Raw genomic sequence first — 22028 nt, forward strand, 5'->3', positions numbered from 1 at the left:
TTCTCCCACCTTCCCCTTCCAAATGCCCTGTCTTGTAGTCTCCTACATGGGGAATCTTTATTTCTGCCTGTACAGGCAAATATCTTCTATGAGCAATGTGAGTTTTAGATAGTTTTTCTAAGATAATGTTTGATTTTAGGTTATCTCCCATACTGAGCAATGTGATCCTTTTTAACTCTGTCAAGAGAAATCTGATGGCTGCGAGCCACAGTGTGCTACCCCTCTGCTTCTCCTTCTTCCTTTTACCCAAGCTGTGCAGATCTGTGGTAACTGTCATGTTATCAGCCTGAGAAAATAGATCTTGAGGGAGCATCTGGGCATTTAGTAGAGACATCAACTCAAAGGCACATTTCTGTTTCAGAAATTAGAAATGTAAGTAATTTTTATCATTTGTATGTGGATGTATGTATGTGTTCCTGCACTCTCAAAAAGTCAATGTTTTGATTTGGAGGTATTGAGTTGAAAGTGGCAAGACTCAAACCACAACACCATGATTTTAGTTATTTTTAGTTAGTTTTTACTGTTTTATTTTGTACTTTACCTTCCTTCTACGTACTCTTAAGTGCATCTCTTGCCTGCAGTCAGTATTCTGGAATCTGCTGCTCCAAGCATTTCCCCTGTTGCCTCTAAACTGTAACCCCTTCTCCTTCCCTTGCACCCCAACCACAGGAATACCAAGCTCAAGTGGAAGAGATGAGGCTGATGATGAATCAGCTGGAGGAGGATCTGATCTCGGCTCGCAGGCGCAGCGATCTCTACGAGTCGGAGTTGAGGGAGTCCCGCCTGGCAGCCGAGGAGTTCAAACGTAAAGCTGCCGAGTGCCACAACAAACTGCAAAAGGTAGTCTAGGCTCCATGGGAGAGGGGGCTGAGGCTTGCTGCAATATCTAGTGCTGCTTGACACATGCACACACACAAGTTGTGGGTGTGCCCTTCAGAGATTAGCGTGGTTCCTACAACTAACACAACATGTGTTGTATGATGTGAGTTCTACTTGGTGTAACTGCTGGTGTTTAAATTGCATGAGGTGATGACTGGATAGAAGCCTAGCTTTTCCTGAGGTTTTCATATATTTTATATTTAAGTTACAGGTTAAAGATCAAGGAAAAAATGAGGCAGGAGAGTTGTATTCCAAACTGGAAAAGGTATGTTACTTCAGTGTTCTAGATTTTTCTTCCTGGGTCTCTTATGTTTTGCACAGAAACCAAACTGTGGCTACTCAGTGGCATGCATGGCCTCACAGCCCCCACCTCCTTTCATTTTATGTTTTAAGACATCTTGGTGTGATTCACTGTTCTCTCTTGTTTGATCTAAAGCTGTCTCTGGATAACCAGTTCTTAATGGATTGTGTTGAGAAGCCAGGCAAAGACAGGCTGTTATGTGTCATCCAAGTTTGGAGTCAGGCTGGGGCTACATCAGGGTTTGCTTTACTCAGAAGGAACAGCAAAGTGAAAAACAAAAAGAATTCTGTGTTCTCACACTGAACAATCTTCTTGGTAACTAAAATATTAAATCAACTGGAAGTTAGCAAAATGGGAGTGGATTTGCCAAGGGGTGTTTTGGTGTGTTGGGATTACAGGGGGAAACCAAGATTTTTGGGAAGCGAATTAAAACAAATATGGTATCATAAGCAAGGAGCATTTTCTCCTCTTTGGTTTTGACTCTTTCCCTCCATCTTTTTATCTAACTATAGATCAATACAGAGCAGCAAGCCAAAATCCAGGAGCTGCAGGAAAAGCTGACAAAGGTAACGACTGGGTGGTGAAAGTGGATTTTTCACAAGATTTCCCAGTGAAACCTTAATGAAGAGGAGGGATGCACTTTGTTTTACCCTCAAAAATAGAATTAGTCATAGCATGGGGGATGATAAGGAAAAGGGGGTGGGAAATGGTATCTGAAATCACTGGTGCTCTCAATATGCTTTTGGCTCTTGAGACATGTCAACAGTGCTTATTTTTACAAATGAAGCTGAGTCAGAACTGGAGTAGTGTAGAGAAATTCTCATTTAGAGGCCTGTTTGGGTATGCTCTGGACACTGCACAGGTCCCTTGCTTCTGAAGAGGGGTTCAGCTGCTTTTAGCTCACTAGTAAAACACATGTTGGACTTGGTTTAGTCTCCCAGTATAATCTGCTTTAATCACCTGACAGTTCAGTTCTTCCCAGGATCTTCACAGCAAAAATGTTGAATGATAAGGATTCACAACAGAACTAAAACACCTTATCAATGTCTGCTGAAAGTGGTGCAGAATATCTAAGATTTGCTGTCGTGGTCAGTCTGGCACTTCAGGTCTCACTGTAAGAACAGTTAGGGAACTTCTCTTATTGGAATCCTTCAGCAGGAAAGAAAGGGGTTGTCATAATAATTCCCTGATTGAGCTTTTCAAACTTGGCACCTGCTGAGAGAAGGCTATTTCAAGGGTTAATGATCATGAATATGGAGGCCAAAACTACATAGAAATAGTACGTCTAATATTTCAAAACATTCATATTTTAATCCCCTGTATCCTTTTCTACCTGCATTAATGCCAAGGAATTATCTGTAGGCCAACAGCTTACTCTCCTTGTCCTTCAGTAGTAAGAGTATTTTCTGAGTTCTTTAAAGGAACTTGGGCTGAATTTGGGATAGACTTACTTGACTCTATATACTGAAAGTTAACTTGCAATATAGCAAGACAAATATGTGTATCCTAGATTTTAATTTTTTTTTTTTTGTGAAATAGAAGTCAAAATTATGTTTTGGAAGTTATTTGGACTCATGCACATGTTAATTTAAACTGTTAAACCAAAGTTCTGTAGTGATTTTATTGAGAATGTTGACCATCTTGAAGTTCTGAAACTTTCATACACCAAATTTGTGTGTGTGTTTTTCATATAATATCTTTTCATTTTTCTCTCTTGACCTTCAGGCTGTGAAAGCCAGCTCAGAGGCAACTGAGCTCCTGCAGAATATCCGTCAGGCAAAGGAGAGAGCTGAGAAGGAGCTGGAGAAACTGCAGAACCGGGAAGATTCCAATGAAAGCATGAAGAAAAAATTGCTTGAAGCAGAGGTGAGTGCAGAGTGTGTCCAGAGTAAATCAGTTATTGAGATGTGTCTTAGTTTAGGAACCCTCACCTGGGTGGCTCTGAACAGCATTCCTGTAGTAATTCTTCAGGGGAAAGTGCTGTTGGACTTTAAAGCATTTTTAATTAAGAAACATATTTTTGGAGGAAAAGTGAGGGGTTTTATTTTCAGTGAGGAGTGGATAAGGACATGTGGTCAGCCTGGTGGATTTGGGGTGTGATGAGGATTCAAAATATGAAAGCCAGCCTTATATTGACTGCTTCAGCCTGTTTCCTCCAGAAACTACTCCTTGCTTTGTGCTAGTGCAGAGTGGCCTAACCAGCAGCTCATGATTGCTCTGCAGGAACGGCGCCATTCTCTGGAGAATCAAGTGAAGAGATTAGAGACTGTGGAACGAAGAGAAAACCGCCTAAAAGAAGATATTCAAACTAAATCTCAACAGATTCAACAGATGGCAGAAAAAATTCTGGTGAGCAGAGGTGATAAATGAAACCTAGAGGGTAAGAGTTTGTAAGGAAGCGGTAGGGAAGAATCAGAAGATGTAGAATTGCGTTGAATAAGGTGGAAATTGTTGAATAAAGGGATTTGTTTCCTGTACCAGCAGAAAGCTTAAGTATTCAAATACTATTTGTACCCCTAGTTACAAACTCTCTCTTGTGCCTTTAGTCTTAATAGTGCTTCAAAGCTGGAGTCATCTCAGTGGGAAAACTTTTCCATCAACACAGTAATGTTTAAATTATTTACCTCATGATTGTTTCAGAGGTAAAACATTCTGAGGGTGGGTTATGGCAATAACAAAAACATCTCTCTTTTTAAGTAAATTGCAGAGGAATTTAGAGGTCAGATCTATTAGAAGTGCTTACATTTTGAAGCAGAGAGAAATTCGTCATCCAAACTGTTCATCTCCAAAGATATTTGTTAGGAAACCATTTGCACCCACATAACTTCTCTGTTGGCAATTTCTTGTTTCTTTCCTGGTTAAAACTATTAAGGCAAGTTAGTATGTCAGTCTCTAGTGAATCAAGCAGAGGGTGTTTCTAATAATTTTTGCTTCCCTTGGACAGAAAGCATAATTTAATATTGGAATGATTAAATTTATTTTGCCTTCCTCATGAATTTTCTCTGTGTGTTGCCAATATGACAAGGAAAAAAAGAATTACATTTTACTGATAGTAATCCCAAGCTGAGACACACCTGAGGAAGACCAAATGAAAATGTAAAATTAAACATATTTGGAGTCAACAGATGACCCAGGCTTGTTCTGGGTGAATAGACTTTAGCATCAGTATGCTGAGCACTGTCAAGAAAAGGTAGAATAAGTTCTTTAGTAGTGCTGTTCTTTTCAAATTGTTTTGATAGCAGGAGTGCATGGTAAGTGGGAGACTATGGTTGTGCTGGGCAGAGAGCCAACTTTATGTTTAGAAATAGTGTAAAACTTTGAATTGTTTCATAAGCCTCTTGTGTATATTTGGGGATTGTTCCTTGGTTTTGATTATGTTCTCTGTGGAGGAGAAAGTGGAAGGGAAGGCAGAAATATCAACTAATTGTTTTACACCATGGGATATGCTTAGCTCTTCTTATAGATAGTTTCCATGGAATCCTGACAGAATGTTGGAGGGGTATTTTATGGAAAAAGTCAAACAGGCATTGAAGAAGTAATCCTATAGAGTCTTTCCTAGTCCCTTGCAACTGCTCTGGGAGCACAGGGTACTGGTGTTCTTTTTTCCTCCACTCCTACCTTGTACCTTCCCTCAAGCTGTCTCTTCAATCATTTTTTACTTTTCTTGGTATGGAGAGGTAAGAGGGGAGCTGAAGATACAGAATTGCATAGAATAAGATGGAAATTATTGAATAAAGGCATGGTTTTCATGTACACTCATGGAGCAGTACCTGAGAAGTACCTGCTCATCTGTCTGTAAGGAACTGATGAAGAAGTAAGAAACAAGTTAGAGAAGATACTTCTGCCTGCCTGAAAGTGCAGATCATTGCTGTGATGCCAATAACAAAGTCAGTGCTACATAGAGAATACTGACTGAGGGCAGCAATGGTAGAAAATTACCTTTTCAAGCCCACACTGGCTGTTAAGTGCCACTGCAGGAACTGGTGAAGCTCCTGCTACAATATGAGCAGTCTGATGCTGGGAGCTTTGGAGCTGCTGCTGATCTGGTTGTCTGATTCTCTGCCAGGACCTGAAACGTGTGGGTTTCTGGGGGAGGTGAGTTGTCCCTCTTGTTGCTGGGAGACATATTTCAATTGCAAAAAGCAGCAATCTCCATTCCATGCAGGAGTGTCAGGGACTAGGCACTGTTGATGACCTACTTTTGGTGAACCTCCTCTTTGATTCTCACTTCTGGAAAGGAGGTCTATTGCAATTACTGGAGCAGAAAAGCTTACAAGATGAGGAAAAAGCATATCAAAATACTATGTAAAGTACTAAAACACACACAAATATCAGGAAATTTTCCTGTTCTGTGCAGTAATGAGGGCAAACAGGAGGTCCAGATGCCCCTCAGCACCCGAATTTGTCTACGCAAGAGTCAGCCCAGTGGTGGTGAATGACAGACCTGGACCTGCTCCTGTTCTAAAGAAATTGTTGGAATGACAAATATGACAATAAATGAGCATAAAGTTGTAAGCTTGGCTCTTGAGAAGTGTCCTGTTGAAAGGTTATTATAGATAGACCCCCAAATAATATAGTCAGACTGCAGAAATAGCTGATTTCTGAAATACAAATTATTTAAGTCCTTATTGTACATGGCTGAAACTATCTGATGTGAAATAAAGAGGCTAGAAAGATTCTGGAATGTTCCACCACATCCTGCACTTTTCATTTTTGAAGCCATTTATAAATAGCATTTCTGACAACATTTGTCCAAGGAATACAGCAAAGTAAATGCTATTCCCCCTCTGAATGCAGAATGAAAAGCACAGACAGCAGTACCCCGTTATTGAGGTCTGCTGTAAGAAAACAAGTGAGACCTTGTTAAAAATAGATCTGAACTTCCTGTGATGCCACTGCAGCTATAAAATGTTTATAACTATGTTTTCACCAAATGTCCTTGGCCTATCTTTGGGTATATTTCACTGGGAGATGGAGATTCTTACCATGGAAGTAGAAATCCTTGTCCTTAGCAGTGTTCCCACTCTGCAGAAGATGGGTCTGCAGCAATATGCAAACCTAAAGTTGATAATGTTCAGGTCTCATAATGCCTTTCTTTTTTACCATGATAGCCCTGGACTTGGGATTTTTATAGTGTGAAGCCTTAAAAAAGAGAATGAATTTTTGGTGTCTTTGTAACACATACTCACAGCACCTGCCATTTCCTTGTTTCTGAATATGATTTTTTGCTGCTTTTAGGAGCTGGAGGAAAAGCACCGTGAGGCTCAGATTGCAGCACAACATCTGGAGTTGCAGCTGAAACAGAAGGAACAATTCTATGAGGAGAAACTCAAAGTAAAAATATCTTCTCTTCCTACAAGCTTTTGTGGGTAGAATGAGTTCAGGGAAAAACAGTTGCCTTTAGGCTCTGATTGCTTTGTCTTGTGAGTTGCCTTCTTGTTGCCATTGCTGCAATGTTGAGGGAGTTTAGTGGAATCCAAATCAGTTTTCTCCTGTTTTTTCTGCCATTGTACCTTATCTGTCTGTGGCACTGGATTAGGAGAGGTAGCATTTGAAGCCAGAACTACAGGAAGGCATTTGTTGGTTGTAATTTGACTTTTGATGACTAAATAATACTTAGTTAATGCTGTTGGATCTCTCACCCTGAAGAGGCTTTCAGTTCCCACTGATTTTCTATGAGTGTTCACTCAGCCTACCTGCAAGTTTTAAATGCAGCAAATAGTAGACCATTTCTGAAATTCCATCTTGGAGCTGGAACATCTGCCAAGAAGACACAGAAACCACCCACTTTGTTTTTGTCTTTTCCAGGGTAGCATTAACAAACAGTTAGAAATAGGCACCATCTAAAATTAGTAAAAACAAGCTGGCAAATAGGAGTATGTGCACTGGCTAAGGATTTTTCTAAAGAGCTTGCAATATAACAGCCAGTAAATGCACTTTGTAAGAGTCTTTCATAAGAACAAATTATTCTCAGTAGGAACAGTCTTCATCTTGTACATTTATCTAATACTTTAATTCTACATTTTTGCTGAAATGTGAGAGGATGTAGTATTTAAGAGGAGAGAAGAAATTTCTGTGGGAGAAATATAAAGGAAAAAACAAGATATGCTGGCAGATCAGAGCATGTGGTTATCAGTAATGAGAGGAGAGTGATAGAAAGCAGGAAGATGAGATGTAGATGTTGAGAAATAAGTGGTGATATAAAAACTGGAAAAGAGTATAAGCTTTGAAAAAAAAATAAAATGTAAGAGAACTGGTGTATTATGGGGCTCTATGATGTAGGGTTTAGTAGGAGAAATCAGGAAGCCAGGCGAAAGAGGTTCAAAGGAATAAAACAGCACATGGAGCTTTTGTAACTGGAAAAGTAAAAACTATCCTGTGGTGCAGAATTTGTGCCTTTGATAAACTTTTCTTTGAAGGAAGAGACCTTCAATTTAACAACTGATTCATAACTCTGGTCATACATACACAACATGCATTTCTAGCAAAATGTAGCAATTCATTACTTTAGTCCTGTTCCCAATGACAGCTATTTGTGCCACAGTAAGAAGTTTTTTAATTTGCTGTTAGATTTTTGTCTCTGACTGGAAGAATTTGTCTGGTCTCAGTTGCCTTCTCATCCATACCTATGGAACTCACAAATTACTTATGAGCCATGTTGGTAGGGCAGCCAAAGGATGGGCACTTTCCTATTTCTTTCAGCTGTACATATTGGGTTAGAGAGTCTTTTCTCTGTTTCTCTTGCATTAGGCTGAAACAGTTATTCAACACGGTTTATATGACTCAAAATAATAAATAAAATACCTACAGTATCTCCATATCTCTATAAAATCTTATTGTTAAATTCAGTCTTCAGAGATAACTGAGAGTGCTCTTTTTGGAGTTTGCTCTTCCATGGATTTCATGCAATTGCATCATGGATTTAATTTTGCTTGAGATATGACCAATTCCTTACTAAAAAAAAATCTATATTGATGATTTTCTTTCTGCTTGCCCTTTGCCCAGTGAAACAGATATAATTTAGACAAAAGAAATGTCTTCATTTAGGTGTTGGAAAATCAGATGAAGAAGGATCTTGCAGATAAGGAAGCACTTGAGAATATGCTCAGAAGACATGAAGAAGAAGCACGTGAGAAATGCAAAGTTCTGGCTGAACAGAAGGCGGTATGTGGTGTTGAGCTGGAAATCAAAGCTGTTTGAAGAGTAGCTTTCTAAAGCTGATTTTAAGCAAGATAATCTTGTTTGAGGTTCTGTAGTGCTGCTGAGCTGCTTTGAAAAAAAATTCATTGATTAATATGAATTTTAAGAGACATGTTTTTTTTTTAATTCAAGAATATTTGAATATTTAAATTCAAGAATATTTTTGTCTTCAAGAATATCTCCTTTAAAAAAGCCATACAGCTTGCTGTGTACCCCTTATTTTGGGTCTTGATAATGATTGCTTTTTCCTAACATTAAAGCAGTAGCAAGCAGCTGCAAATAGCTCCAGTAATTGCATTTGTGTTGCTGATTTTGGCCATTTGATCAGTTTTCTTTTAGTTCTTTTTTGTTTCTGGAAAAAATTCAGACTTTTAAAATAAACTTTATTTTTGTAACTGCTTGCATTGTGCAGCCTCAAAGTCTCACTGCTGTGTTTTCAGATGATCAATGCAATGGATTCCAAGATCAGGTCACTGGAGCAGAGAATTGTGGAATTGTCTGAGGCCAACAAACTGGCAGCAAATAGCAGCCTCTTTACCCAGAGGAACATGTAAGTGTGGCAGCTCTGTCACTCCTTTTCCAATTGAAGTGATTCTCTGATTCACCATGTAAAAGTGGCTCTTTTTTGCAGGCCTGCTCTGCTCCCTGCTTGTTTTTCACTGATAGCCCTTCAAAAATATTCTCCCTTCTTCAAATAGTTGGGACTCGCTGTGTATTTTGTGTTTTCTCAAACATGACTGGGAAAATTGGTTTGTATTGCAGTGTTTACTTTGGAGCATTTCCTAAGGCAGGTGATTTGTGCAGGTTTGCCAGATATGTTAAATGAATACTAATAATTTTATGTCTAAAATACCCCTGGAGAAGCATACATTCCTTCTTTAAACATAAACATTGCTAATAGATTTATATTTTGCTCAGTTCCCCTGACACATGATTTTGTAATTGAAAACATTAAACACCCTTCACTCACAAACATTCCTTCATGCCTTGATGGGTGAGAAAACAAGGAAGAACACTGTATTTTTAAGCCAAGAATTTCTCTGCATGCTTTTGAATTCTTCTATTTCTGACCCTTTTGTGTGCCCAAACTTTATTTTTCTTTGGATTTTAGCTGAGATTCCTTATCTTTACAATGCTGTATATCCTTCATAAATGACATAGAGGTGTTCTACTTCGAGTGTAGGAAAAGCATGGGTTGGTTGACACCTCCTGTAGGGCAGGGCTAAAACAGAATTTGCCCTTACTGAGTTCAGACATTCACCAGCTTGGTTTCCACAAAGGTTACAGCTGCTGGATCCAACATCAGGCAGTGCCTTTGTGGGAAGCACTTGGATAGATGCATCTCTGATATTGAATAGAATCAGACAAGGATGAGTTTTGGCAAAGACTTGCTTTGGTTTCAGTCCTTTTTTGTGGTCATTATGCCTCCAGATATGTAATGGCTCCAATTTTCATTGCATTTCAAATATCTTGGAATTTATTTTAGCCTTTGTAGCCAAAAACATTCACAGAAATAACTGGGGAACCTAATTGTGTTGCTTAATGCTCCAGATGACCTCCAGTTAATCACCCAGGGAGTTTGTTGAGGCAGCAAAAGCCATAACTTACCTTCAGTCTAAAATAAAACAGAAATGTCTTGAGGTGGAGCTGTTCAGTGTAGGGAAGGTTGAATGTCTCAGTCATGGGTGCTGAATTGAGTGTAAGGACCTAAAGCATCCTCTGGGAGCCATATCCTTGACTGGAGAGCCACAGAAAACAAGAAAAACATATAATAATGTTTCAACATACAATTTAAAATAGATTATTGAGAGCCATTTTGTCAAATGATGAACTTTGCAGGATTGGTAGGAGACAGTACAGAATTAGCAACATTTTGAGAGAAAATTGCCTAATTATGCATGCAGTTAGTTAATGAATTTGTGCTTATTTTGTGAATTGGGCTGTTGAAAATGTATAAATTGTTGTTGGACTGCATTTTGAACCCACAAAAGCTGCAGCTAATCTGAGCATGCATCAAGAGGAGAGCTAGTGATTAAACTCTTCAGAGGAGAGGGGAGCTCTGCAAGCTTTTGTTCCAGCAGTATCTGAGGAAACCACTGATTATCAGGTTCCTGAGAAGATAGCCCAGTAAACAGCCGGAAATGAAATAACACCATTTGACAGTTCTGGCTGGCAATAATCTATAGAGGTAAATTAAAAAAACAGAGAGGGTAAAAGGGTGGTTTTGCTTGCAATGCACAGAAATGTGAGTCAGAAGACTTAAGTCCTATTTTTAGTTTTGTTAAGTCTTCCTATTTGATCTTGGGCAACCCACATAATTTCTTTGGGATAGGATTAATAACAGCTTATCTCACAGTGAACTTCTTAAAATATTAATTCATTAATATATGTAGAGCTTTGTGAGGTTTCTAAGTAGAAAGCACTCTATGAGGCAGAATTTTCCAATCCATGATAACACAATTCCAGGAACTGTAAATAATGCAGAAAGACCCTTTTTTTTTTTTTTAGGGTGTCAATTTCAGATAATAATAATTAATAATTGCCAGCTCTCAAAATTCTTATGAGAACAAGTAATTATTTTTGTTCAGTTTGTGGATTAAGACTTTGATCAGAGACAGCAAAAGCTTCACTTCAGTGTAGGTCAAGTTCTATGTTCATTACAACAAAAAGCCTCAAACAAAAACCCCAACACACTACTCCCAATCCTAAAGCATGGGGTTCCTCTTGTCTCATGGAAATACACTCTGAGAAAGCAACTCTCAGAATTTATTTTTCCACTACAGAAAAACATGTGACAACTGATGAAATGAGTAGATTTAATTGTATCTTAAATTACAGATTACCCTCTATTCATTTGTGCAACTGGCAAATATGGAATTTTAGCTCTGGGCATATGTTGATGAATACACTAGTATTTTTTATTTTTAGCTGGGATGTAGTATTTAAGCCATGAACTTAACTTCACAGCAAACTTGTGTTTTCCTTACTTGACCCCAGTGGAAGGATATATGTTAAGGGCATTTTGGGTTTGTCACTTGTGCATTTCTCCTATCAGGAAAGCCCAAGAGGAGATGATTTCAGAGCTCAGGCAACAGAAGTTCTACTTGGAAACACAAGCTGGAAAGTTGGAGGCCCAGAATCGAAAATTAGAAGAACAATTGGAAAAGATGAGTCACCAAGATCACACTGACAAGAACCGCCTGCTGGAGTTGGAGACACGGCTCAGAGAGGTGAAAGCATGGCTCTGATCCCTCTCAACAAACTTTCCTAAATGTACCCCATTTTGTCAATACAGTGAGAACTAGATTAACTTGTTGCAGTGGTATTTGAAAGTGTATAAGTAATTTTAAAAAAAAGCTCACTAAAAGGAGATAAATGTAAGTATTAAGGACTTGTCATGCTGAATCTGAGCTTTTAGATCATCTTGCTTTTTCAGAATTCTATTTCTGTGTTTGTACAATACTCTTATAATATTTTCTGGGTAGAGAATAATAGCTCAGCAATGTACAATGACCAGACAGATAACCTGTAGTCTTAGAGTCTACAGCTTAGAAAGCAAAGGACACAGCAGAATTGCTGTACGAAAAAAGGAACCTGCTGCTTCAGGCACCATTTTCAGAGTTTTCTGGAAAGAAAACCCAACACTAATATGGAAATATACTCTTAAAGATCTGTGAGCTGTACTTCAGTTTTAATGTTGTATTAACTAGTTTGGTTCTACAAATTCTTCTCCAGTCTCAGTCCACTAATTTTCAGCTAAGGCTGAAATCTTGCCTTCAGCTGAGGTTGTTGAACAACCAACCTGTCCTACTTTGGCCAGAAGCTGACTGAGACCATGTAAGTTTTCTGACAGCCTTGTCACACATCTCAAGCACAACAGACAGATTCCCTTGGGATAGCAGGCAGCCTGAAGAAGGTGCTAAGGTTTGGAATTGATTTTGAACACTGAGATGTGTTTTAGTTGTTTATTTCTTATCCCTGGAGTGACATGTTTTTCCCTTTGTGTGCTGCAAGAAAACCTTCATCAGAAGCCATTCAAATAAACCCAGAGCCAGATGAGCTGGTAGGTTTCTATAAAAGGAATCTGAAGGGAAGATGAAACATGGAATTGCAAAATGTATGTAATGTATGCCCAGAGATTCCCAAATAAAGATCCTTAGAGACTCTTAGCTTCAGTGAAGAAAGTTCATCACAAACTACTTCAACATTTTATGTCAGTGTTTGATATGTTTGAGTTTCAGCTGGAACTATTCTTGTGCCCTTGTTGTTTCAAAATGCCAAGATGTTTTTTCCAAAAAAAACAGTAGATTTTAGGGAGTAGACAAAGCTGTGTCCTTGATTTAAGCAGTCTGCCAGGATGTGATTTTGGGAACAGACATGGCAATGGCATCTTAAAGTGGGCTGTGAAACAAGACTCCATTGCCTGTCATGTCTTTGTTAGTAACTCACACTTGGGTACTACTGTGACTTCCTTCAGGTTAGCCTAGAGCACGAAGAGCAGAAGCTGGAGCTGAAGAGGCAGCTGACAGAGCTGCAGCTGACCCTGCAGGAGAGGGAATCCCAGATCACTGGGCTGCAGGCTGCAAGGACAGCCCTGGAGAACCAGCTCAGAGAGGCCAAGACCGAGCTGGAGGAGACCACGGCCGAGGCAGAGGAGGAGATCCAAGCCCTCACGGTGAGCCCTGGACCCTGTCTGTGAGCTGCAGATAAACCCTAGAGTTATGTAGGTGCATGTTTCATAAAGAGGTTAAAAGGAATTTATATGATCTAATTTTTCATTTTCAGAAATGGGTGTGAATTGTGCCTTGTGTTGATAGGGTAAAATGTCAAATTTTACCTTTAAGTATTTGAATACTTCCTAGTAATGGTTCATTGCTGCCTAAACTGACTGATGGCTTGTAGGAGAATCATTACTTTTGTTTTGAGGTAAAAGTTGCATCTGAAATTGGTATTGTTAGGAGTTTAACTCTGTGATTTACTTATTTAAATAATAGCTCATGAATTTAGAAGTACTTGATGGTCATAAATGTTTTGATGATTTTTTTCTTCCTATCAGTTACCCTGCTTTGAGGATACTTATTCAGGGGTATATATACCAAATTTAGGGGTGTATATACCAAATTCTCCCACCAAATTCTTGGAAGAGTCTTCCAACACATAATTGTATCCCAGTGCTACTTTTATTAAAAATTGTCATGTGTGTCTGGTGAGGTGTGTGAGTGATAGAAAGGAAAACAAAGTTCAAGTCCTGCCACCCTCTTCCACCCCAACCCCTATAAATGGAGTTCTGGATTATATGCTGCTGGTTGCTGTCTCTTGAGCACAAAAGGATGATTTCAAACTGTTTGATTTTAAGAAATATTTCCTTCACAAAAGATTCCCAGGGTTGTGGGTAGAGAGTTTGACCTGCTACCAGCTAACCCCACCTTGAGCAGCAGCCTGAAATGACCCTCAAATCCTGTCATTTGGAAATGTTGAAAATGTGCTCCAGTGGCATTTAATCAAAGAACTGTTTGAATATTGCTGCCATTGCTGGTTTTTGGGAGGGGAGGGGGGCTCAGCTGGCATGGGCACTGGTATTATGCTGCTGCTTTGGGTAGATGAATGGCAGAACCATTCTCTCAGTTCTAAAGTGGGCACAGCCTGGGCAAGTGCAGCAACAGCATCAAGGCCTAAGAATAACTGAATAGAGATGGCATTGGGTTCTTTTTGCTCAGAACTGAGGCAGTCCCTTCCCAGCTGAAAGCTTTGCATAACAGCCACTATCACTGCCAGGGGGCTGGCAATGCACTTGGGATCCTTACCAGCAGTGAAACAGATGAATATTCATGACCTGTGTTCGCTCAGTTATTGCTCCAGTTAATGGGGCAAACTGGTCGTGCTGGACCAGCTGCTGTCAGGCACTCCAGCCAAGCAGGCTTGGGGCTATTCCTGCCATGGAGTTTTTTACATACTTTTATTTCTCACATTGCCTGTTGTGGTAAGATAGCTTTTAAGCTCTCGTATTTGACTTCTGCTGAATGTTTTTTTTCCTGTTTAGTCTCTTGGCTCTAAGGAAAATGTTCTGAATGAAGAAAGGTGGCTGGATATGCTTGAGCAGTAACCTTTCCTTTATTAAGTTTTCACATAGTACATGACATTAGACACTTGTTAAATCACTTTGAATTTTGAGAGAGGCCACGAGGCTGAAACAAGAACTTTTTGCTTTGTCATGCTTTGCTTGTAAATTAGGGGATAAAAATGGTGCATGCAATACTGCATTCTTTAAAATGAGTGTTTGAACTTTTCTGTACTTTAGATGCTGTCCTCAAAGAATTGATTATTATGTTTTATCACTGCTTTTTAGGGAGGCTCAGGCTTAAATGTGACTTTATGGTAGGATTCAGGTAGATTGGCAGAGCTGTTTGGGGTAGCTTGCATTATACATCACTATAGTTTTTCTTTGCAAGCATTAAATTGTGTGCAGTGTTTATTTTCTATGAAACACCAAATATGGAAATAAAACCAACTCAAATTAAAATGTCAAGAATGTAAAAACTTAACATGGGATCAACAAGTCTTCTGGTGCCCATTTCAGATGGAACCTGTTACATAATTCCATTCTTGAGCTTGTACATTTTCCTAAAGCACCTCAGATTTGGGAGCAGAAGTGGATTTTGATAAGTAGATGGGACTTTTGCTAATCAGTTCTTTGCCACTGCAAAGTGCTTTCAAAGCCTGCAGCATCTGCCTTCCAAACTTTGCTTGCTGGTAGATTGTTCTGCAGTTTGTTTAGCAACAAATGCAACAGCATTCTCGAATTCTAATGTATGAAAAATTGATGATGAACTTCTTACCTCCTTTAGGCACATAGAGATGAAATCCAGCGTAAATTTGAAGCCCTTCGTAATAGCTGCACAGTGAGTATTAAATACAGATCATTGAATTATTTTGAAATTAAGGATAATGAAACAAACAATTTCCTCATTCAATCCTTGATGACACTAGTTCATAATGTGGACTTCTGGCTTCAAGGTGCTAGTAGGAGCTGGATGGATTGGATTGGATTTCTTTTAGGTTTCAGGTAAACCTCAATTTTGAGGTTTTAGTCTGATCATGAAATTGTCACTGTTCTTCTTTTTGGAGAAGAAAGTAAATTAAAATATCTCATTGCAGTGCAGCTAATAAGAATGGTGCAGCAGCTGCAAAAAATGACTGTAGATAAAGATCTTTTCTGCTCACAAGAAGGAAAGATCTGCCTGTCCAAATTCTGAGCTGCATTGTAGATCTAGGCCTGAGTGGGTTTTAAGGAGGATTTTAACACTGTTTGAAGAAACAAGAAGTGTTAAGGTTCCAAATAATACATTGACATACAGCAGAGAGAACTCCGGGATCTGAATTTTCACCTTCTGTTGCCTGAGATCTTTGACATGTTTTCAGATTCATTTCATCAGTCCAGGACACATCTCCAAGGGCTTTGTCTATCCACAGGGATTCTTGCAGTTTAACACTATCTTCACTTGTTCATGGCAGCTGATGGAGAGTATCTGCCTTCCAGTGACATGAATTACACAAGTGTTGGATAAGGACCACAGTCCTCTGGTCAGCAGTGATTGTGAATTATTCTGGGCTTTTTCTCTCTACCCCACACTGTGAGCAGGGCTTAATTGCTGGGACTTTTTATCTTGATTGTTTCCCTGCTTCCAGTGATTTCTTCCAATGTAATTTTTCATGCTGTGGGAGTAAGTCTCTAATGTGTCAGTTTTTATCTTTTAAAATATCTTTTCAGCATGAGAGCCATTCTGTTTTCCTCACTTGCTCTTTAGCACTGAGCAAGGGGGTTCTTCTGGACATGGAATATCCAGACAGGAAGAAGTGAGGAAGTACAGCTTTCCAAAGTGCTTTAACCTGTGTCTAAAAGAAATCCTACACAAGAAACTTCACTTTCTGTTCCCTTCCTCATTTTCTTAGATTGACTGTCTAGCTCTCTATGTGTCATCATAGATCTTACATCCAGAGCTATCTCCTGTTGCTCTGGATGTTGCCTTTCATTCAGAGTGACAGCTTTCTGGGAAAACACTTTTGTGATCTCCATGCAGGGAAAAACCAGGTGGGGAAACTCTGTGGCTTCTGTTCACTGCAGGGTCAGCTGCCTTGCAGAGCTGTAACTCATTATCCAGTGACACTTCAGCTCTGAGTGTGGGGAACAAGCTCCAGCAGTGCAGAATGACCCATAACATTTCCAGAATGTCAAGAGCTTCAAAGGACTTGTAAAAGTGTTGTGTATTGTAAGGCCCTCCAGTGGGATAAGTGGGATCAGACATCCTCATCAATAAGAGATTAATTAAATAGTTCCTAAATGAATAATACATGCCCGTGGTACATTCTCTTTGCAGCCCAGGAGAATGCATGTATAATTTAATTGACCATGGACAGATAATTTCATGTTGTGTGCTATGACTGCTCCTGGCTGTCCATCCTGCCTGAGGAATGAGGAAATCAGGGCAATATTCTGTTGCCAGTGAGGGTCAAGAAATGCTAATTACACTGCTTTCACCAGATGTTCCAAACTCATTTTTATCTGATGGTACCAGTATGATGCAGGCTGTGCTTTTTGGTGACCATGTGACTCCACTTGAAGGTGATTATAATTTATACTCCTTTTAAAATCCAACAACACTTCAAGGGAATAATTGTAATATGCTGCTACTTATACAGCCTGATAAAGGATGGATTTATTCTTTCAGGAAGTTCTCAAGAGAGATCCTTTTTAAGCTGACACAAACTCCTTGAACTAGTCTGGAAAACTTTGGCAGGGAATTACATTTTATTTGATCTTATTGAGAAGCCCCAAACAGCATAAGAATTACAAAAATAAGATTAGACAGGAAAAAAAATGTTAAAAATTGAATTACTTCAGTACTTTTGCAGTCTTCAAAAGATAAATAAAAATACTTAATCTACTTTCTTTGGTATTGTTCCTGTTTCTCTAGCTTCACAAAGGTCACAACTTCTGATTGTAGAGAAGGCTGTGTCTGCTTTCCTTGTATCCTCATTGCACACTTGGTCTTCCTTTTGCTGAGGTCTCTGACCAAGGAGGCATTTTTAGCTTCCCCTTTTTCATGCTTTCTGTCACTCAATTGAGCAAGAAATAAAAGAATACATAATTACAGCAAAAATTGTAACTTGTGCTACCTGCTGAACACACATGTGCTTGTGGGGACACACAGAGTCATATCTTATCACAACCTTCTCACAATGATGGCTCATCCAGCAAATCTGCTGAGGGAGAAAAACTACTTCCCTACATTTATTCTATGAAATAAATGGCCCATTTGAGTGTTAAAAGTATTTTCCAGGCAACCAAAGCAAGATCTAGAAATAAAAGGCATTCTTAAATAGGAAAATGTACATATTTGTCAGTTGTCTCCAGATACCTGCAAACTGTGGCTTGTTCTGAGATCACCAGCATGTTTAAACTTAAAAATACAACTAAGTTATCTAAATAATAATAATAGAACTGTTTCCAAAAGGAAACTTCCATTAAGCAGGTATTAAAGTCTTTAAATATTTAGCAGGAAATAGTCCTATAAAAGCCTTGCGCTCAGATTAGTAAAATGCCAGAGAACAACCATCTGAGCCACCTGGGTTTTTCAGGTACAGGGAGTTGCTTTTACTCTAGCAATGAGTGGCATTTCTTATTCCTAATTGGATATTGCATTTCCATTTATTCAAGTTTTCCCCTATAAAAGAAAGTTTATCTTCCCTTCTTGAGTTTCTTTTGTCATCATCTTGTGTTCCAGTCTTAAACATTAACTGGCTTGATCTGCAAGAGATTGGATACTGAGGCATTACATCTGTGAGCCCATCAGATAGGTGTAATTTATGTGTGAATTCCTGCTGAATTCAGTCTAAGATCCTGATTCCACATTTGCTTCATTAGTTGACATAAGTTGTCTTCTTGTGAGCTTCCAAAATAATACTCAGGAATGTTACTTTGATGCTAAACTGTGTTTCGGAGTAAAGGAATCTTGCCCACTATGACAAGGCTAATACCCAGGCAAAAATTTTTATATGGCTTTCTTAATTTTTTTTTTGAAAAGAAAAATTCCTGTTGGGTGGAAGGAGTTATCCTTGATTCCCATTTCACAGAAAATATGATGGCAGATACCAGTTACAGGCAGAAATGGAGTTTTGTATTTTTTGTAGCCTGACAAAAAATCAGAGACTTCTGAGGCGTTGCTGTGAGAGGTTAATGAGACCTTCACTGTGGGTAACATCACCAGCATTTGAGGAAGAGGCTGTTGTTTGGGAGAGGCAGCTCATCTTCTGGGGCCTGGGATAGGAACACAGGAACTGAGTGTTTTAATCCTGCCTTGCTGTGGGGAGGAGAGGAATGCAGTCTGGGCAGTGTCCAATGGGCAATGTCCCTCAAGATAAACCATGAAGAGTTTTTGGAGACTGAGATCCATGTCTAAGGTGTGTTTCAAGGCACAGATGTTGTCTGACTATGGGGAGGGAGGAAAGTGAGGGATTTATTGTCAGGTATTGATGGAACAGAACAATCTGTCTGCAGCCCTGTGTGAGGGCCTCAGCCTCCCAGTGTTGGGATTTCTCTGCCTGAAAAGCTTTGTCTCAGAGAGTAGGTGAAGACAAAAGGAGTCTGATTTCTGCTCTCACTTCCTCCTCACAATAATTTAGGGCTGAGAGACAGCTTTTTCTTGTTTCCTATTTACTCCTGACAGGTAGCTTTCTGGTAAAGATTAGTGGGGATGGGGAGGAGTGGAAATGGATAGAGCAACACTATTAGTCTGGAATTACATTAAACTCCAAGTAAAACACTGCTGATAGCATTCCAAAACAGTTTCCCTTGTTGTGTCCTTGCATTTTCCTGCATGTTTGTTGATGGCATCTGAAAACTGAGACACTTTTATGAAGGAATAGGGTGTGGGGAAGTTTGCAAGCTGCAGTTATTGGTATATAAATAAAACTCCTTATTTTTATCCTTTTCCTCATCATTGTGCCTATGGTTTTGGTATGTGGAGCATATGGATTAAATTTAGTACATTTTATCTGGTGTGCAAACCAAATCATCAAGGCCCTGACTTTTTGTTGCTCTGATATTTGATTTAATCCATGGCTGGAGAGGTCTGTGGGACCAGGGGTAACAGCTGTGAATCTGCTCAGCCTCACCAGAGGAACACTTTGCTTTCCTCAGATTATTCAGTGGAGAGGGAATTATGCTGGATATGGTCCCTTCTGCTGAGGAGCTGCTGTGCTTGGGCTGCTCTGCAATATTTAAAAATGAGATACAGTCCTCTGCATCAGGATAAAGATAAGCTGTGTCCTTAGATGTGGTGTGCAGTGAAGAATCTGTGTAGTTAGATGATATCTCTGGTTTATGGATTAGTTGTGGTGAAGATGTGCATAAATAGAGGAGAAAATTCCAGTTGCTCTGAGTGGTGATGCAGTGGCACAGATACAGTGGCTGTCTAGAATTGCTTTTCCAAGGTTTCAAGTGTTTGCTTAATTTATAAACTTAAAATGTGAAGATTTTTCTAATTATATTATGGGTTTCTAAAGGATATAATGGCATTTTCTTACTGACTTCCCTTTAATATACTTCACATTTACTCGAGAATAGCTCAGAATTGGTTGACTTGTTTGGGACTTTTTGGGGCTTTTTTTACCTGGGGATTTCCTTAACTGAAAAGAAAAATATCTAAAGCTATTAAATCTTTCCAGGTACAGGATTCTGATATAGGTTGTATGGATGCCCAAGCCAGTATTTCCAATTAAATCTGGGGGGTTTTTAATCTGTGGTTTTTTTGTTGTTGTTGTTGATAACCAGGAAAGGCATTTATATTACACTACATCCCATTTTCCTGTGTCAGCATTACCTATTACTCTTTAGGCTTTTAGTGTTAATAAACTCTCTAATCCTGTTGGGTTGTACATAGCTGTAGATAGCTATTGGATGTGTTAAAAAACATCCCCTTTCCCCATGAAAAATGGAAGATTGTAGCAAGAGGAATAAATTTTCTCCTGTGGAAAAAAATTGTATCTATCTAGATTACATTATCTAGGTTTTAATATAGCTGGAATTTAAGCCAATGTATTTTGGAATTGTCAGTAACTACACTGTTAGAAGAAGGAAAGAAATCATGTCACATCTTCTGGAACCTTTCTTTGTTAACTGCTTTGTTATTTGTCTGAAGTTTTCCAGAAATATCCTACTAGATAAAATATAGCAGTGAAATATAATATGATCGGGTTTAATTTTAGTTGTATTCAGGGAAAGAAGTCATAATCTCAGAACCTAGAATAAAAGAAAATGGGAGCTCAATTTCCAGCCCTTAAGGAATAAAATCAACTTGAAATACAGCCAGTTTTAATAATTAATTAAGTAGCTGGACATATTAACTCTGCATATTACTTTATCCATTTTGTGTTTCCCTCATCTCAGTTTTCTTGTATTTCAAAACTAGCTTAATATTTTTTAATAGAAATTACTTGTACTAGTGAATGTATAAAATATATCTTGAAACTGCCTAGATACATGGTATGGTCAAACAATAAATGGAAGAAAAAGTGAGTTTCTGATCTGGTAGAGATATCAGCTGTTGTAAGAGCAGTAGGTAAAGCACTGTGAAAACAAATGTTCTTTTGTTCCTTTTTGTTTGTATAAACAAATCTAAGTCCTTATTTCTGTAGCACTATAGGCACTAACATGTCCTTACAACCCAGGCTGCTCTTTGAAAGCTTGGTGCAAACAATGCAGGGGAAAATGTGTATTTTCAATAGGGCAGGGAGAGTGCTCACAAACAAGCACATGATCAGATTTCCTCAGAAATGTTGTGTTTTGAAGTGTGAATCATCTTGATTTGACCCTGAACATATGGGTGGCAGGAACTCCCCTTCACCCAGCAGGGAGTAATGGCTGTTGGACTTTTCCTGCTCACAGTTTAAAAACCAAATACTGTTAATTTAGGTCTAGGAGAGGCATGGTAAAAGGCTGCCAAAATATGCATTACAGATTCTTCAAAAAGAAGTGGTTGTCATCTTTCCAGAGAGCTGAGAAGAGCAGTGTGCTCTATCCTCTACTGCTTTAGATATTTAAGTCCTTGGCTTCTGTAGGAAATTGGAACATTTACATTTGAATGTGTGGCCAACTGTGCTCTGAGATTTTATTTTTTTCCCATTTAATGAAGTATCTTATTCACTTTTCTTTGACATCCAGGCAAAAGAGTCTCTAGAACATATTTTTAAGAGTTGAATGTGAATTGTATAGAGTTTACCAGTTTCTGAAATTCTTTTTATTAAGCTGATTTCAAAATTACTGAGGTTTCTTTCTCTTCTGTTGTGGTGATATTGGTTTTGAGTTAGGAGGTACAAATTCATCCACCCGGTGTTCAGGCCTTTCATTCATAAAACCAACTGTGAAAATGGCCCACTGTTGTTTATAGTTGTCCTTCAGTTGGAGGGGACTGTGGTTGAAAGCTTTTAGTTAGTGCTGACTGAACAAATGGATGCTCCCACTTTGGCAAAGGCCTTGTTGAGTTTTTGCTTTTCACTGATTTTCCATATTGTGTTACCACACTGGTTTCTTCCCTCCTGTGTACCCAGCTGCCATCCATAATGCTGTTACTTTGATAGAATGTATTTCTGA

The 22028-nt window shown here is 38.9% G+C and overlaps 1 protein-coding gene across 2 annotated transcripts in view; it reads left to right on the forward strand.

Annotated features, from left to right (window-relative positions):
- Nucleotides 1–22028, forward strand: part of CIT (citron rho-interacting serine/threonine kinase) — a 68041-nt gene that overhangs the window by 26825 nt on the left and 19188 nt on the right. Inside the window, exons 13-23 of one of the 2 annotated variants that reach the window (XM_063173417.1) lie at nucleotides 670–840; nucleotides 1091–1144; nucleotides 1693–1746; nucleotides 2906–3046; nucleotides 3404–3529; nucleotides 6419–6514; nucleotides 8228–8344; nucleotides 8821–8930; nucleotides 11436–11610; nucleotides 12858–13055; nucleotides 15226–15279. In XM_063173417.1, coding sequence (XP_063029487.1) covers nucleotides 670–840; nucleotides 1091–1144; nucleotides 1693–1746; nucleotides 2906–3046; nucleotides 3404–3529; nucleotides 6419–6514; nucleotides 8228–8344; nucleotides 8821–8930; nucleotides 11436–11610; nucleotides 12858–13055; nucleotides 15226–15279 — 1296 coding nt within the window. Of the gene's footprint in view, nucleotides 1–669; nucleotides 841–1084; nucleotides 1145–1692; nucleotides 1747–2905; nucleotides 3047–3403; nucleotides 3530–6418; nucleotides 6515–8227; nucleotides 8345–8820; nucleotides 8931–11435; nucleotides 11611–12857; nucleotides 13056–15225; nucleotides 15280–22028 lie in introns of both variants that reach the window. The other variant, XM_063173419.1, reaches the window with a different exon arrangement.

Source organism: Melospiza melodia, chromosome 20 (assembly GCF_035770615.1).
Source record: "Melospiza melodia melodia isolate bMelMel2 chromosome 20, bMelMel2.pri, whole genome shotgun sequence".
Lineage (NCBI taxonomy): Eukaryota > Metazoa > Chordata > Aves > Passeriformes > Passerellidae > Melospiza > Melospiza melodia.